Source organism: Balaenoptera musculus, chromosome 16 (genome assembly GCF_009873245.2).
Source record: "Balaenoptera musculus isolate JJ_BM4_2016_0621 chromosome 16, mBalMus1.pri.v3, whole genome shotgun sequence".
Taxonomy (NCBI): Eukaryota; Metazoa; Chordata; class Mammalia; order Artiodactyla; family Balaenopteridae; genus Balaenoptera; species Balaenoptera musculus.
The window spans coordinates 71,739,358-71,759,119 of NC_045800.1; the positions used below are offsets into that span (position 1 = coordinate 71,739,358).

The 19,762-nt window shown below is 35.9% G+C and overlaps 1 protein-coding gene across 6 annotated transcripts in view; it reads right to left on the reverse strand.

The window, feature by feature from the left end:
- Positions 1–17,220, reverse strand: part of CABCOCO1 (ciliary associated calcium binding coiled-coil 1) — a 133,777-nt gene extending 116,557 nt beyond the window's left edge. For all 6 annotated transcript variants that reach the window (XR_005016911.1, XM_036829544.1, XM_036829543.1 and 3 more), the window contains exons 1-3: positions 17,101–17,220; positions 6,755–6,858; positions 278–447 (exon numbers count right to left, since the gene is read on the reverse strand). Coding sequence is in view for 5 of the 6 variants with exons in the window: in XM_036829544.1 (XP_036685439.1) it covers positions 278–447; positions 6,755–6,858; positions 17,101–17,181 (355 nt within the window). In the remaining variant the exon portion in view is untranslated. The remainder of the gene's footprint in view (positions 1–277; positions 448–6,754; positions 6,859–17,100) is intronic.
- Positions 17,221–19,762: the final 2,542 nt, after the last annotated feature.

The window sequence follows — 19,762 nt, forward strand, 5'->3', positions numbered from 1 at the left end:
TCTAGATAAATCTGAGCTACTTGACATTTTGGGGATGGATGGCACTAATTAGATTTCAAAATGAAAGTAACATATCTAGCAAATTAATTACTATGAGAACTTTAGCCTTGTTAAGTATTATTTGAAGCTTTACAACTTAATGAAGATATGAACTATATTTTTGCTAAAAAACAATAAAATTAGGACTTTTGCTGAAGAACATTAATTTAGACAGAAGAAGATTTAGACAGTGGATTAAATTTTCTTTTCTTAAAAAAAGAAAAAATAATGTACTTACTTCTAAGATTATGAAGTAACATATCCAGTAAGGTCATAAATTTTGAATATTGAATAATAGAAAAGTCCATTCCTCTTGCCCACAAAAATCCAGATACATAATAATCTAGTAGACTGGCTTCCTTTAAACAGGTTTGAAGATTTCTGAAATTCAAAAACTTTTCCAGTTTCCTGTAACAGAAAAATCCAGATATTAAAATTGATTAAACAATGAACAGTTCCTTTTCTAAGTTTTGAAAACAGGTATTTTTCTTGAATGAAAATTCTCTAATGCTCATAATCTAAAAATATCCATGGTTATATCAAAAGCCTAAGTCAAAAATGGCATTCAAAAGAGAAACAGAGAGAGAGAGCAAGAGAGCGAGTATGCATGCAAACTCTTATTGGTCTTCTTTCTCCACTTCTTCTTCTAAATCTCTTTCTCCTCCCCTCTTCATTTCATCTTTGAAGTATAGTAACTTTTCATGTTTTCCTTTTCCCTCAAATTCAATGTCTTTTTCCATGTATACAATCAAGTTTCTTTTATTTCTGACAATGTTCTGGAACTAGATTGTTAAATATTCATTCTGTTTTCTTTTTTAAAGAATTCCAATTATGTATGTTTTACTCATTTTTTTCTGTAACTGTAATTTTCTCTTTGAACTTCAAAAAAAATTTAAGTCAATTTCCTTTTCATTTTATATGCTTTTCTTGTTACTGTCTTCTATGTCCCTTGTGTTTTCAGCAGTGTTAATTCTCCCTTGGGCTGCTTAAAAATTTCACCTCTGCGAGATCTCTCCTTTTCTACTTCTTTAAAAAATGTTTCATCACCTTTTCTTATCTCTACCTTGAATTTTTGTATCTGTCTTATGCTCTTGTGATTGCTTCGTAAGTGTTCTTAACTCATGGTAAATATTTGACCATTTTTTGTTTGTTCATGGCCATATTCTTCTGGTGTATTTTCTTTGCCTGCCATTTCTTTTTTCTATTCTTCAATTTTTTTCTTGCAGTGTCTTTGTATGTAACCTCCTTGCTTAATGCTCAAACCTGGCCATATTACAAGATGTTTTCTATATGATATAATTTTATGTCAATTATTCTAGTTTTTATTCATTTTTCAGTTAGTGGGAAAAAGGAAAAAAGTAGAATAGGTTCTCTTTACTATCACATAAACAATCTATTTCTTGTAAACATGGAAAGTATCTGCTCTAAGCCTGTGTATTCTGGTCTTGCTATTGCAAACAAGGGTTCTTGAAATGGCACTTCAGGGTTTTCTCCTCACCTGGGAGAATAAGTGTATTTTTAAGCTTATTCTCAGATCTTCCACTATGTACATCCTCCTTGTAATTTCCCCTGCACTTCTGCTTGATCTACAGTGTTTCTGGTGGGCATCCTCACATTTTGCGGTCTGTGCTTTCAGCATCTCCTTGTTAGTAGAAATGGAATTGGTATTTCCTTGATGCCTATATGTGATTTCTGAGGGAATGTCTGTGTGTGTGTGTGTGTGTGTGTGTGTGTATGTGTGTTTGTGGGTGGGTGTGTGTGTGACAACTTTATACTGCCATTTACAAAAGAAGAGTCCTTATTATTTACAATACTGAAATAAATCACACAATCGGAATAATGAATACAGCAAGATTAAACAAGTCTGGGAACAAATAAAGCTGATGTTGCATTTAACTCACTCTCTAACATACATTTCATTTACAGTAGTATCTGCGTAGACCCCAACACCCCAAATGAGATCTGAGTCTTTTCAGCCAGTCATGGTTCTCATCTCCCTTCTCATAATGCCATATAAGGCCTTTCAGTATATGGCATTCTCTATAATAATTATTGATCTACAGTGAGCACTCTCCTAAATTGTTCTAGTTAATTCATAACTAATGGTAAGGTTCATTTTCTTCTGTGGAACAAAAATCAGAAGAGTAAGTAAGTAGCTTTGGCTGCTGCTGGCAGTTATTTTATAACCATAAGAAAAATCAGTCCTAAGACTAAGCCTTACTTCTTGATACTATTGAGGACTTGAGTCAACCAACCCTGGAGTCAATCTATCTCTGAATGTGATATTTTACATACGCGCATGTATGTGTGTGTGTGTGTGTGTGTGTGTGTGTAAATGTATACTTTATTTTTAGGTCAATATGATCAGTTTTTTATGTTACATGCAATTAAAAGCATCCCAACTGATACATTTTGTCAAGCACACAAATCAAATGGTAGATGCAGAAATGAATGGGGAGGCAATCTGGGTTAGAAGGTTACCTCACTAGCCAGGCATCTTCCATTTGCACTGTATATCAGTCAGCAAGATTTATTTTCCAATGTTTAATGTATAATACCATTTAGTCTTAAGTAAAAGTCAGTAAGAAAATGTCTATAGTAATAAAAACTTTTGGTATTTTAATGGAATCAACAAATAGGCCAATGGAACAGATAGAAAACCCAGAAACAGACCCAATATATATGGGAATTGGTATATGACAGAGGTAGTATTTCAAATCAGTGAGGGAAGTATGAATTCTTCAAAAATGATGCTGGCAGCATTGACTATCCACATAGAAAATAAAATACTACCTCACCCAATACATGGATTAACTAAAACAACCCCATTAGTATTTTATTCTGAATTATATTCTTTTGACTCCCTAAATTTACCTACTTTTCACTCTACTGATTTCTGCTACCTAATGTTGCTAAGGAAAAGTCTGAGGCCTGCCTGTTAATTTTCCTCTCTAGGTGACTTTCTTTATCCCAGAGATGAGGTAATACATGAAGTTTTATTCTATTAAAATATTTAAATCAAAGCTTTTTTTTTTTGAATTTTATTTACTTATTTATTTTTGACTGTGTTGGGTCTTCGTTTCTGTGCAAGGGCTTTCTCTAGTTGCAGCAAGCGGGGGCCACTCTTCACCGCAGTGCGCGGGCCTCTCACTGACGCGGCCTCTCTTGTTGCGGAGCACAAGCTCCAGACGCGCAGGCTCAGTAGTTGTGGCTCACGGGCCTAGTTGCTCCGCGGCATGTGGGATCCTCCCAGACCAGGGCTCAAACCCGTGTCCCCTGCATTGGCAGGCAGACTCTCAACCACTGCGCCACCAGGGAAGCCCTAAATCAAAGCTTTTTTTTGGCAATTTACAATAAGAGTATATTTGTTTGATAGTTTTGAACAGCTACTTTTCTTATTTTATCTTCTATCAAACTTTTATTTTATGAAGTTTCAAGTATTTTTTTCTGATACACTAAGTTAGATGTATATTCTAGCATCTTCTACTTGCTGTAATATGCATTTTGAATGTTTTCTTAAATTTGTTTTCCATTACTGCCTTGATTTTCAGCAAGATAAGTTCTATATTGGATTTATTCTTTACCTTAGTTTCTTGCCTTAGTGCTAAAAGCTTCTTATTTACGTATTTTATAATCTCTTCTTTTATCTCTTGTTTTACGAAATCAATGCCCTCTTTAATCATCAGCTTTTGCCTAACATTTTCTTCTGTTTCCAAAAGTTAGTCTTCCTTCTAAGTGTATTCTTCATCTGCATGTTATTGTTTTAATTAAATATCTGACCTGAATAGTGGCATGTGTTCTTTGATTTACATTTTTATTTTTTCAATGTTTTAACTATATATTAATAGACAATTGCCTAAGACTATTTTGGTGAAGTCTCTTTAAGTTTCCTCCACCTTTGCTCTCTTTCCCTAATGTCCCCTCCATCACTTTCCCTAGTACCATTTGAATCTTAACCTTCAATTTGAACTGCAGGCTAAATATTTAACATTTCTATTCTTCATTCAGTTATTTCACTCCAAAGGAAACTATGCAGGGAGGCATTAGGAGTAAGATACTGCTGTGATTTGAATGCAAAGTTTCCATGCATTTTACTGGTAAATTTGTAAGCTTTTCCTCTGGGAATAAAGGGAGATGGAACAGGGGAGAGGGGAGAGGTGGCCACAGATGTAGCATGAGAGAATGTAAGGAAAGAGAAAGATGCTTAATAGTGATTTAGGAAGTTTTGCTATAGTGATAGGTGATGTAACTACCTACTTTGTCTCACCAAGAATTTCAGTAAAAATATTACATTATTCTTGCCTGCTCTTGAAATTGGAGTGCCTTTTATTTTTTAAATATGATGACATGCAGAAATAAGCCTTAAGGCAAGAGCTGAACAGCTCATGGAAACCAATTATAGAAAGGTTATTAAAAGATCTCTCCACCTTACTTCTGTGTTTAAATAGTTATTTTCAATTTAGTCCCTATCCTTTTTTCAAAAGGGATTTGGGTGGATCTGTAAATAAAATCAGGGTTACATTAAAACATGAATCATAGATAGTAGTTAGGAAATGATGAGAAATGTACCCAGACATTTAACTTTGCTTGAAGTGTATTCCAGAAATATACTTTAATGATACTTTAATGTTTCATTTGGTTGGTTGCTTTTATGCAACAAAATTTTTAAAGGTAGGGAAATGTGCTAATGTCCCATAATTTATTTTAGTAGGTTTATAACTTCGTAGACTGTATGATTTTGGCATACTTTTGCCACTTGGTGACAGGATACCTCAATTATATTTCTGTCATTTTGAAAGGTATATAATCCCCATTTATAATAATGCTATTTTAAATGGAAAATGAATGACTGACTACAAATAATTCAGGATTACTGTTACAAAAATCATGTAAAAAACCTCAAGAGAATTACTTTTCAAAGAAATGGCTCCTGACATAACACTGGTGTCATTTATCCAAAATCGATGCCCTATAATTTGAGATTACTTCAGGTGAATTCTATTAATGAGATGGCCATAGGCACATCCTAAAAGAATGACCTTTTAGGTCAACCTGCTGTTAAACCTGGTTGTTTCTATACAGCTAACTTCTGTACCACCCTCTGTATCATTTACTTTCTTCTAGACCTCACCTCTTAGAGATTAAAAATACTTTTAGAATTTAGATATTTAACAAAAAAGAGAGCCAGTAATTGAAAAAGAGAAAAAGATTGTCACAAAAGATGGTCATACACAGTACAACTTAAGATGTGATGAGAAATACACAAGTCTAAAAAGCGTTTGCAATAAATTTTATTTAATATTAACTGCATTTAATATAACATCTTGTATTTACTATTTAATACAAATAAATTATAAACTATATTAAATATATGTCATTTACATCATATTAATCTACTGTCTGCCTAGTTTTAAATACCTATTTTTTGCATTTCAATGACCAACAACATTTGGGGTTACCTAGAAATCGAAGATAATAGTTACTTGAAGCTTAATCAGTGATATTAATACAATAGATGCATTTTTCTAATCAATTCTGACACTAAAAAATAAGAATTCCCAATGAGCATTCATTTCTATAAATATGGTAACATCACCATGAAGTTCTTAAACCTGTGAAATTTTTAATTGACTAATACTTCTAAAAATGCAGATAGTAAGTAGTATGACCAAATCACAGATCACCAGGATTTCTAGCAGGATTTGAAGGCAGTGGAGGTGAAGAGCATTTCAGGAAAAGGCCTGTCAGTGTCATTTGCCTGCTCTTAATATGCCTTCCCTTCTCAAATCTCTCTTCCAGCAAGTACATCTGTCATATTTCCTTCTCAGCAGTAAATCACCTCTATTCCATAATATTTGTAAGATTTGCAAATGATAACCACTGACTAAGTCATTTTCCATGTGCCCATTATGGTCGACAATGCCCTGCTTACATCCAGACGACTGGCCTACAGAAATCTTACCCTGGAACATTACAGTCCAGAACATCATCACATCGTCCCCACACTCCACACATTATAACCGATCAGGCTTCCATTATTAGAGTGAGATAATTTTTTAAATGAATGATTACTAAAAACACCTTTTCAGAATTCGTGTGGTGGATATATCTGAGTATATATTAGAGTTCTAAGTAAATGATCTACTGTAGAAATCAATGGCCTTAAGAATAGGATGTACGTATATTAGAACTGATGCCTATAAATTCAGTTATATTCACATATTTAAGCAAAATGTATGAGATTAGAATACTTAGCATAGCTTCATATCCAATAAAAATCACAGGTGGATGGCTAATATTCAGGATTTCCAAAATTATAAAATGTATTCACTATTAATATTACAGAAAATACATCTTACTCGTCATGATGAGAAAGAAGACCTAAAGGTTCTTGTGCGTACTGACAGTTTTACAAATGAAAGAGAAAAGAAGATGGCATATGCTAATGGCTGCTTTTAACAATAAATCCCTATTCTCTATTAAGATTAGCAAGTTGGTTGAAATCCATTTCTCCCATAAAGAAGACTGCTGAGCAGTGGAAAAAGTCAGTTGTTTGAGAATTTTTGTGTTCCACAGTCCGGATATATATATCTGTGCAAAATATAATAACAAATATTTTGGAAAAAGGTTTAAAATGTGTAATAACATATCATGACCATTTATAGATGCAGAACTAGAACTGTTCCATATTTGGTTGTAATATTGAAGTACTTACTGTTGAACTCCATCTACATCCTCTGCTAGCATTTCGGTGATCTGGGCAACTGAAAGAAAATCTGGACACAGAATCTTTTCACGCTCCTGGAATTCAGTATCTTTCTACCAAAAAAAAAATGTGGAATAAGTTATTTCAATCACGTTTCACATATTAATCCCAATGATATCAAAATTTGTTCTTACTTTTGTCTCACTGCTATCAGGAAAAAATTTAAAAACAACAGTCTCCTAGATAATCTCTTTTCCTTTCTGTCTTTCAGTAATGGTACCTCTCTTCTGAAAAGCTGAATGGTTAGTCAACCTGTCTTTTGTGCATATTTAAAACTGGGTCGGGTGATGGTTTTCAATTAACAAACATTTTTGAATATCTATATATTCCTCATTGAACTTGGGGCACAAGAGGAGGCAAAGACAAGTAAGAAAGACTTGTTACCCTCAAGAAGCTTAACATCTTGTGGAAGGAACAAACTAAAAGTGACTTTAAAACAAGAAAACAGGGCTTCCCTGGTGGCGCAGTGGTTGAGAATCTGCCTGCTAATGCAGGGGACACGGGTTCGAGCCCTGGTCTGGGAAGATCCTACATGCCACGGAGCAACTAGGCCCGTGAGCCACAACTACTGAGCCTGCACGTCTGGAGCCTGTGCTCCGCAATAAGAGAGGCCGCGATAGTGAGAGGCCCGCGCATCACGATGAAGAGTGGTCCCCGCTTGCCGCAACTAGAGAAAGCCCTCGCACAGAAACGAAGATCCAACACAGCCAAAAGTAAATAAATAAATTAATTAAATTAAAAAAAAAAACAAACAAACAAGAAAACAGAATGATAAGTGAGCCATAATAAAGATGTCATTCAGTCTAAAGGAAGGAAGGGAAAAGGACAGCAACAGGACAAGGAAAGTCTACAGAGAGAAATAGCCTTTGCGAGACTGAGCATGGATAATGCCCCAGGTGAGTGCCTCAGCAACACCAAGGTGATAAAGACAGGACAGCTGGGTACCGGTTCTGTAAATATAAAGTAGTTCACAGTGGTGCCTAGGGCACACACAGGGGACTAGTTGGACCTAAGTGGAAGGTGGGCATTGGAAAAATATCACAGGAGATCTTAAATAATTTAATAAAGATTTACTGAGTGATTACAATACACAAGATACTGCACAAGGCACCATGCATATTTTAGACCATGGCTGGTTGAAGAATGACAGGCTGAAGAGTTTGTTTTTTACAGGCAATATGGGACTGTGAAGTTTTTGAGCAATGAAATGACAAAACTATGCTTTAATGAAGGGTACTCTGTAGCAGGGTGAAGGACAAAAAGGAAGAGTTAAATGAAAAGGTTGTTAGAACAGTTCAGGAATGAGGCATTGGGCTGCACTGGGCTCCTAGCAGTGTGCAGAACAGAAAGGGATAAACACAACATATTACATTTGGGGGACTAAAAGAGGGAAGAATGAATGGAGAGTCTGAGTTTCTGAAATAGGTGACTAGAAGAAAAAGGTGTTGATACTCAGGGCCTCCAACAGCACATATGCCACCTTTGTGTGAACTAGACAAAGGCATCCTCTCTGGGTGGAGGAAGTACTAAAAGGCTTAAGGCTGACGCAGCCCAGCACCCAAGTGCACCACTTGTGAACAGAGTATAGTTTCAGCTCCTGCTCAACCCTCAGCTGAGTCCTTTTGTTCAGAGTACAATCTGTAAAAGCATATGTGACACTCTTATTACACCAACAGAAATAAGAGTGTTGGAAGATGATGCTAGTGTTAAGAAGGCAAGATGATGAATTTGGTTTCAGTGGTTGAATTTTAGGTGGAATATACATAGAAGAAAGAAATGTTTAGAGGTTAATTAGAAATGCTAGAGTCAAGAAAGGTCAAGTTTACGGATGTTGGTTTAGGAGTCACTACAAGTATGAGAATGGATGAAACTGCCCAAAGCCAGAGCATGAAGAGAAGAGCTGTGAATGGGGGATGGAAAAGAAGACTGAAAAAGAGATAAGATACCAGTAGCTACATGAAAATAAAGGATTGTGAGATTTACGCCAGTCAGAATGGCCATCATTAAAAAGTCTACAAATAACAAATGCTGGAGAGGATGTGGAGAAAAGGGAACCCTCCTCCACTGTTGGTGGGAATGTAAATTGGTGCAGCCACTATGGAAAACAGTATGAAGCGTCCTCAAAAAACTAAAAACAGAGTTGCCATATGACCCAGCAACCCCACTCCTGGGCATATGCTCAGAAAAAAATATAATTCAAAAAGATACATGCACCCCTATGTTCACAGCAGCACTATTCACAATAGCCAAGACATGGAAACAATCTAATGTCCATTGACAGATGAATGGATAAAGAAGATGTGGTGTGTGTGTGTGTGTGTGTGTCTGTGTGTGTGTGTGTGTGTGTGTGTGTGATGGACTATTACTCAGCCATAAAAAAGAATGAAATAATACCATTTGTAGCAACATGGATAGACCTAAAGATTATCATACTAAGTGAAGTCAGAAAGAGAAAGACAAATACCATATGATAACACTTATATGTGGAATCTAAAATATGACACAAATCAACATATCTATGAAACAAAAAGAGACTCACAGATATAGAGAACAGACTTGTGGTTGCCAAGGGGGAAGAGGGGTAGGGAGAAAAGAACTGGGAGTTTGGGATTAGTAGAGGCAAACTATTATACACAGGATGGATAAACAGCAAGGTCCTATTGTACAGCACAGGGAACTATATTCAGTATCTTGTGACAAACCATAATGGAAAAGAATATGAAAAAGAATATATATGTGTATAACTGAGTCTCTTTGCTGTACAAAAGAAATTAACACAACATTGTAAATCAACTATACTTCAACGAAATTTAAAAAAAATAAATAAATTTTAAAAAGGATTGTGAGATTTGGGGGAGAGATGGGGCAAATGTTTTTAATTCAACAGTTATTTAGTTTTCCATGTGAATAAGCTCCAATAAGTAAGAGTAGGAAACGTTTTGCTATAGTTAACAAGATCACATCCCAAACTTGCCTTATTTCAAGAACTTGCCTTATTTCAGTTTAACGTTTGTAATTTAATATTAGGTTATTATATTTTTATTTTTAAAAATCCAACTTAGAAATAAAATATGCTATTTTATTAGCTATCTTTTCATAATCTTAGAGTTAGCAAATTAACCTAAAGTAGGTCATACTATTAGATTATAAATTTAGTAAGAAAAAATATCTAATATAATACCTTGCACCTAGTAGGCACTCAGACACTTGTAAATCGAATTAAATGCACTCAGTTTTTAGACAGAATAGTATTTTAGTCCATAATGTATGGCTATATATTTGTTTAAATATTTGTTAGTTACATGTATTTTTTTTTATTATTAGCAGTAAAGTGTAATTATTACTACTGTTAATCCCATTAGATTGTAAATTCCTCAGGGACAGTCATTCAATCTTTTACTTCTTTTTAGAATTCTGCAGGTCCTAGTTAGGTCAACATAGGTTGTTAATCAACTGTCTGAATTCATCTCCATCCTGTGATGACATTGTTAGATGACGGAGCATGATAAAAAGCAGGGCCTGGATTTGGAGATCTCATGATGGTTTGAATAGTGATGAATTCTGTGACTTATAGCAAGGCATTTGAACCTAAATTTGGATTCATGTTAAAAAATCATTCTGACATGTTTTACTACATACAAGATTGCTATCATTATTCATAATGAACAAAGATATATATGAAAGGTACATTATATAGACATTCAGATCAATTGTATTAGATTTGAAAATTTTCTGAACAGGAGAAAATAGGTCACACAAGCACTGCAAGAGAATACAATAATCTTAATCTTTTGTACAATAATAATTCTAGCTAAGGTGCCTAATATTAGTGCCTCATTTTTTATTAAAACTTGATAGCTTAAGATAATCTTCTTGTAGGAGGGTTTGCCTCTGGTTTTTTGTTTTCTTTTGTCTTAAATTGAATTCCTGGACCTATTTTAAACGAGAGCTTTTCTTTTGTTTGTTTATATACTGCCATGTACCTAGAAAGGATATAAGGTGGTTAAAAATCTTTAATCTTTTGATGCATATGTTCTGATTTGTAAAAATTAAAGATACAATGAAAATTCATGAATAGGTTAATAAAAATGTAAATATGTAATGATCAGTTTCTCTGTAAAATTACATCTCTGACTAGGAAAATCCGTAAGCTAAACTGCACTGTGACTCATTTTATTCCACCACCTGCTGGATTTTAGCTGTTATTCCAGAAGCGTTAAAATTGTAAGCCTGATATTGTCAGATAACTTTTTCTCTGAATTTTTTTCTCTAATGTCACCTAAACTTTCCACATTTGTACATATGTCTTTCTTCTAGAATTTAAGCTTTTGGGGGCATCGTTGTATCCATCAGTGGTATGTCTTACAAGACTCTTAATAAATGTTCACTAAAGAAAGATAGCACAGTTCACCAAAGATGTCTAAGAGGTGTTTCACAGTCTTAGAGAACAGAGAGTGGTCTACAACTTCCACACTTTGAAAGGCTTTCTTCAAGCCTGAAAATAAATGAACTAAGAAGCAGCGCTGCATTGAGCCATGTTGGAGCCTGAGGCAAAAAGGAAAAATCAGTAATAGTGATGCTGTTTTTATTTAAAATTTAGATCCATTATGGATTTTTTGCATTAATTTTAGTTTTTAAAATATTGCATTAAAATATAGTTTCTCTTGACTACTGAATTTTTTGGTACCCCTCACTCACCTCACTATAGTCCTGGACACCATAAGGAGCCAATTTAAGAAAAAAAGTAGATGAAAGAAAGATAAATAAAAGCAAGAGATAGTTCTTTAAAATAATGAATAAAATAGGCAAATCTTGGGCAAATGCGATTAAAGAAAAAATAAATACATGCCACATTAAATGGAAATACATTTGAAAATTACAAGGAAATGGGTGATTTCCTAGGAATATATATGTTATCAAATTTGACCAAGGGTAAGGGAAGAAATGGACGTGACCAAACATGAACTAAACTGAAGTCTACTTTTTAAAAGGTCACCATGTCCAGATAGTTTACACTTGAAGTTCTACTGAACAATCAAGAACACATAAATTCTGTTAGTCTAATAATTATAGACTGTAGATAATTCATTTTTTAGAAGCCAGCACAGTCTATACACAAAAACCTGAATTAGCACAGAAAGGAAATTATAAGTCAAAATCATTAATGAATTCAGATGCAAAAATTCTAGTTAAAATAATATCTTAGAACACTGAATCCAGCATTGTACTAAAAGAATAATAAGCTATCATTATGACCAAAATAAGGTTAATTTCAGAAATGCAAGGACAGAGTATCATTAACAAGTCTCATATACTTAAGTCAAATTAAATGATAAAATAATATGATTATAAAAATAAATAATAAACAGGCATTTGTAAGAATTCAGCAGCAAAACTCTCAGTAAAATATGAATTAAAAAAAGAAAAGCTAGGGACTTCCCTGGTGGCCCAGTGGTTAAGAATCCTCTTTACAATGCAGGGGATGCTGGTTCAACCTCTAGTTGGGGAACTAAGATCCCACATGCCACGGGGCAACTAAGCCCGCATGCCACAGGTAGAGAGAAGCCCGCGTGCCACAACAAAAGATCCTGCGCCCACAACTAAGACCCGACGCAGCCAAAAAATAAAAATAATATTTAAAAAAAAAGAATAGCTAAACATAAAAAAGATTATATGCCAAAACATTATATTGAATGAAGAAACACTGATGTATTCTTATGAAAACCAGGAACTAAAAAGGGATTCTGGCTAGTAACATTATTGTAATTAAACTCACTATAGAGGGTTTAATAATATAATAAGAAAATGAAATATGTGGCTTAAATATTAGAAATGAGGAAATTAAAAAATCTTATTTGAAGATTACATGGTTGCGCACCTAAGAAACATGACATTGTACTAACATGGTTTGAGCTAATAAGAAACTTGTAAGATGGTTACATATAACATAAACATACAAAGGCTAACTGCTTTCCTCTGTATTAGAAACTAATTATAAATGGAAATGGCATTAAAATTGATTAAACTTGATTAAAAATATAATAAGAAAGGTATAGTACCTAAAGAAATTATAAACTTTATCAAAGTTTAATAACAAGATTTGATAAAAGAGATTTATTGGAAACCTTCAAATTAAAAAAAATTATGCTTCCCTGGTGGCACACTGGTTAGGAATCCACCTGCCAACGCAAGGGACACGGGTTCGAGCCCTGGTCCGGGAAGATCCCACATGCCACGGAGCAACTAAGCCCATGCGCCACAACTACTGAGCCTGCGCTCTAGAGCCCACGAGCCACAACTACTGAAGCCCGTGAGCCTAGAGCCCATGCTACGCAACAAGAGAAGCCACCGCAATGAGAAGCCCGCGAACCGCAACGAAGACCCAATGCAGCCAAAAATAAAATAAATAAAATTTAAAAAAATTAAATCCTTCCCATATTACAAGTATAATGCAATGACAATCTCAAATCGCAACTGTATCATTCTGTATCATTTCGTAACTATCGAAATCATTTTTTCAAGTTCTTATGGAAGAATACATACATTTTGAAAAAGAAAAATAGTGAGAGGGACCTTTCCAAATTAGACATTAAAGTTAAATATAAAAGTTTGGCAGTAACACAAGAATGGACAAACTAGTCAGTGTAAAAAAATAGAGAATGGAAATTCAAAAATATACATACATGTATAAATTTATACATATACATATATAAATGTTGGATTCTCTATTCTATTCCACTGACTCTTCAGCCATTCTCGTGCCCATTCATGTACATATGTAATGTGATAGCGGCAGTCAGTCCATTCTCCATGGGAAGAGAGTATGGCTTATTTATAGTAAATGAAACTGGCATAATTGATGGTTCATGTCTAGAAGAAAACAAAATTAGATCCTCATTTCAAATATACAGTACATCCATCAAAAATTACTTTTAGCTGTGTTAAAGACCTAACTTTAGTAAAATAAAACTTTAAATATTAGAAAAAAATTGAAGATGATTTGTGCAACCTGAAAGGGAGGATGGAGTGGGGAGAAGCAGCAGGGAATAAGAATAAGATAGGAAACCCAAAGACTAATAGTAAGATGAAAGACAAGCCCAAATGTTTGTCAATACCTCCGCGCCCAAGGCCAATATTTCCAGAGGTTCTAAGTGACTGATAAATAATGCTACTGTATATTCACATTTTAAGGAATATTAGCACTGTTTTTTCAACAATATTTTGAGCAACTTTTTGGCATCCTCCTCATCTCATAGCCCTGCACAGGTTGATCTACACCATGTGCTGTAAATGGCTTCAATAAATACCACATGAATGACATTGCAACTGCAGGAACCTGGTCATCTTGGTGCCCAAGTTGAGCCCCAAGTGTTTCTCTCTAACCTGCCAATGACGGGGTGGGGGCTATTTTCAAGGTCCGTAGGGACCGCCTAATGCCGAGAGAATTGTCTATGGCCTCCCCCAAACACACTGAGGCTTTTACCACAAGTGACATCATCTTTCCACTCAGGATTATGTAAGTGTCCCCTTGTCCTGAGAAAGTCCCAAAGGCATTGAATAAATGTCATCTGTTAGGGGATTTGTTAACACTAAGGGAAATTATTCAAAAGAAGCAATTGGGAAATAATCATTTACATTTTCTTTTAGGTCTTTGATATGAGTTGAAGTATAGTCCTTTTACATATAATACTTAAATGATTACATGTTCCAAATAGTATTTTTGAAAATATTAAGAAAGTCAGCTTATGAACAAACTATTGATAAGAGACTGATGATTGAATTCTATGTATTCATTTACAAACTCACTTATAAATTAACTTAGGAGTATTTATAAACTCCTTTCAGTTACAGATCTATACGTAGGAAATACTTATTTTCAGACTGTTGTCATTTCTCTGGTCTTGTGCATTTAATTAGATATCTCCCAAATGTTTAGTCTTACCTTTTAGAAGGAGGCATTTACTCCCATGTTACTAAAGAAACTGGATTGTTGAATTCAGAAAGTTGGCAAAAAAAAGTTTAAGCAATATTATGTAAGAAATATTTTCCTGGACCTGCATCTCATGTCTGCTTGTTCAAGGTATCTTATAGAGCAGATTTTGAGCTATAATAACTACATTTCTGGCATATGTCAGACCCTCTATAATTTCAATCAGTTAAGCTATATTTTTATTGAGTGCCTACTATACGACTGGGATAATTTGTTGTTTTTATTTTAGGTACTGAGAACAAACAACAAATGGGAAACCTCAGACTATTGGAAGCTTATGCTTTATCTCCAATAGACTTGGCAAGAAAAGAAATATTTCACTACTGCTTGGCTCAGATGACTGGATGGTGCACTGGCTAAGTCAATTGGGATACAGAATTATTAAGAAATAATATTATAAGGGACTAGGTCTTGGGGGATCAACTCAGGAAAGAATCTGACCTGAGAAGAAACTTTCAATACCTAACTGAAAAGATGTAGCCTTGGGAACAGACACACCGAGAGAGATTTTTGCCATCTTTTCTATCTAACCCCTGAAACCCACAGTGGGCACAAATGGGTGGCAGGCAGGACTTACTCTAATGAATGACGTAACACTAAGGATCAACTGTCTACTCCATGAATTATAGGAACTCTGCTTTCATTAGAATGGAAAATGGAGTTCTGACCGTGCAGTGTGTTAATCTTAGTAAATGAGCACAGTTAAGCGAGTCCAAATTCCAACTTGATTTGTTCTGTTTGTTACTAACTAAAAGACTATTGATTGTCATGTGGAATACCTGCTTCTCCAAGAAGTTTACAAAAGTGCCCACTGACAGGGCTAAGATGGCAGATAATCACCTAACGTCTATATGTATTCATTTGACTCGTCCATTATAAAAAGTGATTATTTTTTTCCTGGAACATGGCACTTCTTTGCATCTTTAAAAAAAAAAAAATTATGGGGTATTTTTTCTCGAAGTGCAGGCTCATTAACCCCAAATTATCAGTCCTTCTTACAAAGGACATTATCTACATGGGAAACTATATACATAGGTGTACACTGACAACTGTACATTCTCATAAGTAAGTTTTTGTATATACTTAAATAACACGATTTAATTGGGAAATTTCCTATGCCACTTTTGAAACTATATTACTTACATTAGCGATCACAAGGGAGTAATGGGGTTAGTAACCAGTTTATCACATTAAAATGTATTTTTAATGTATGCTAATTTCAAAAGGCTCATAGGAGAATCCGCATGCTTTAGTGGTCTGCACACAGTTTTGGGAAGAATGGCTTGGGAATGACTTGCGTTATCTCTGGGCAATGCACTGAATTCACTGGCTCTGCGTTTCCTCATTTATAAAACTGCAGCTAATACGTATCTTCTGTACAAAAAAAAAAAATGTTATTTACACAAAAAAGGAAGTTGAGCCTAGCAATGTTAATTATAACATTATTCACCTTCAGAGTCTTAAAAAAACAGAAGAAAAAACTTCTTAGGACAACATGATTGACTCAAGTATGTGAAGCTTTAAACATTTTTTAGTAATATCTGGCATATATTCTTAATTAAAATCTCAGGATACAAAGCTTATGAGTAACTCAAGTTACCTAGAACCTATTTATTACTAAGAACTGGTGTTCGGAGGGGCCTGAGGAAAAAATCTTTATTTTACACAGGAAACCACTGGAGGCCCAAGGACGTTAAATAGTTTTCCTAAAAACAAGGGGCTGATGAGCAACTAAGCCATGACCGGAAGGTCGATTTTCCAGGCGTTCCTCCTTTGTCCCATCTCCTATTATGTATTTATTATTTAGAGAAATACCAAAATAATAAGGGAAACACTGGCCTTCAAATATTAATCTATCCACTACCAATGAAGAGTAATTATTCCACGACAGCTTTTGAGCAACAGGAACTGTGATTATCTTAAGTGAATTAGTAGTAATTTCCAAAAGAGTCGGGCCCATTTAAAATTGCCAGAATTCCCTTTCAAGTGCTGAGAATCCGGGGAAAAGCGCGTCCTTGTGAGGCCTTCGGGGCAACGAAGGAACCGTCCAACGGAAGGATTTCTAGTTTACACTCGAGAGCACGAGGCGCGTCGAGCGGCAGGGCTCGGGGAGCGCGGGGCGGTGGCTCCGGGACCCCCTCTCACTCCCCCGGAGCCCGCGCCGCCCGGGACCCGCTCCCAAACCCTCCGCCACTCGGGTCCGCGCACCCAACCCCTGGCGGGTGGCGCCTCCCCGGGACCAGCCTCGGCCGCGGGCAGGGGGCGGGCGCTCGGGGGTCGCGGGTACCGGGCAGGGACGGCGTACCTCCGACTCGGGCGTGGTTCCCGCCGGAGTCATCCCCGCGGGGGTCGTCCCCCCGGGAGTCGTCCCCACAGACGCCGCCATGATCCAGCCGCCGCACGGCGGCCCCTCGTCGCCGGGGCAACCGGGGCGGGGCCGGGGTCGCTGGGCTGGGGAAGTGAGCACCACGCACAGCGGCTTCCGGTCCGGAGCCGCGTCCCCAGCTGGGAAAGGGCTGGGACCCGGTGGCGGTGAGAGCGGGGAGACCCGGGCCCGGCCGCTGCGGGGCGCTCTGCCGGGAAGGCCCGCGGCGGTGCCTTGAATCACCGAGTAGAGACAGACTCGTTCCTTTTAGTAAGAGTGAAAAAAAAGAAAAAAAAAAAGAAGCAATTTAAACGAACTAGTGTACGTGGAAGTGACCACTGCGAACACATAGCAAGTTCTCAATAAGTATTAAAGTGAGATATATTATTGGAATTGACCCTTGATTGATATTTGATATTAAGGAATTGTCATTTTAAAGTGTTAGGAGGTTATTGTCATGTTTACAAGGAAAAACAGTCTTTATCTTCTAGAGACAACATGCTGAAAGATTTAGTGATGATGAAATGATAAAATGCCAGCGATTTACTGCAAAATCATGAGGGGTAGATAGATAATGAGTGGAGGTACAGTGGAAGAATCAAGACTGGGTAAATGGAGGGGGTGTGGTCATTATACTATTATTTCTACTTTATATATATTTGAATTTTTCCGTAATAAAAACATTGAAAAACAATACATTTAGTAATAGTATCAGTAGTCTTCTCTGGATGATAGTACCTGCTTTGATAATGAAATGTGCTTTGCTTATATTAACCTGCGTGGGAGTTGCTATGCAGGAAGCTTACTGCAAAAAATCAGACATTATTTAAATGCTTCACTTTCGCCATCTGTAAAATGAGATAATGACAGTGTCGGCCTCATTGCATTACTGTGAGGATTTAACATGTTAATATATGGGAATGTTTAGAATAGTATCTGGTACCTATAGTCAGATATTATTAGGATTAGTATTAGTTTGTATGTTTCTCTTGACTTTAGTCCATCCTGTACAACACCTGCCAAAGTAATATTTCCATCATAGACTTCTTCTTACATTTGCCCACTGCCTTTCAAACCAAATTGAACACTTTAGCTTTATATAACCTCATAATAATTGTGCCTTTCCTTGTCTTACTGTTAAGATTTTGCACACAGTTTGTACTAACTGGTGTTTATGAATTGTCTCTACTTTTGTATACGTTTGATTAGTCTTTTAAGTGGACTGTGGAGTCCTCCTTTCCTTGATGTTTTCATGCCTAAAGAAACTGGTTTAGCTCTTAGTACAGAATATTCACTCAACAATGAGTTTATGATTTCTAACACTGTTTAAAAAGGACTATGTTAGACTTCCTCAGTTAGTGAAAATATAGTCAATTTTTAGTGATTGCCAGAGTTAATACTTAAGTGCTACCACCTTGCAAACTCATTACAATGCTTAATTATTTGATTTTTTCCTTCTGATCGCTACTTCAAAGAAATGGAAAACAACGGGTCATCTTCTGCTAAGTAAGAACCCTTCACATTCTTTAAATTTAGCCTTTGGTACATTGCTAAAGCATTTATTTCTCTAAACTGTAGTTCTAGTTTTCTCAAATGTCTGATTTAGTTTCCTGGCTTTTAATCGTTCTGCCATTTCTTTGACAGTGTTTATGTTTTCTTCACCCCTTTTTGGTTTTGGACCCCAGAGCTAGATGGAGGACTCCATTAAAGATGGAATCAATTCTAACAGTGATAGGAGGGTTACCCCAGGGAGGGGGGAATTGTTTTGTAGGAATTTCAATTTTACTGTATTTAATATCATAATTTATTGGAGAAGTCAGTTTTGAGGAGGTAATTTAATTTTACGGGGCACAATTTTTTTGCCCAGTAAGGAGTGGTGTTGAAAACCCATTAGCCTGAAGGTTACTTTTAATTTGCACAAGTTGAAGCTGATTTTAGCTTCTCGCTTCTTTTGTACGGAGGTGCCAACAAGAAAGACACATCTCAGTAGGTGATATGCTTTCTTACACGGAAAGGTCAGTTAAGTCTTCCTTCTCAAGTCTCTTTTGAAGATAAAGGCTTCTCACTGAAGCCTGAAAATTCCATTCGTTATCTTAGTTTATTGTTTTAGGGCTAGCAGAGAAAAGGAAACATATGGGTCTGGTAGTTTACAATTATTTTCTTTTAAAAGACCTCTGACTTTTAGCACATCACAGTGAAATATGGGGTAGCTTGATACTATTATTTGCTCAATTGGATTGGCCCTTGTTCTAATGAAAGTACTCCAATCTACACACCTATAAACCTATGAGTAGCAGATTTTACAAATGGAATCAGATTTTCTTGAAGAGGGATATTTTCATAACTTTACCAATTGACGTATTGGATGTTTAAAATAAACCATACCAGAGAAACATTTAGGAAAGGGCTAGATAATTTTATAATGGGTATTGATGGTCTGGTGTGGCAACATAAGACAATGAAAACCGATGGTGAGATTCCATCTGTCTTCTTAGGGTAGGGAAACGTTTCTACTCCACTCCTCATGATTTATGTGTTACTGGCTCATTTTAAGTATAAGTGAAGTTCTTTAACAATAAATGAAATAATGTCACTAATGAGA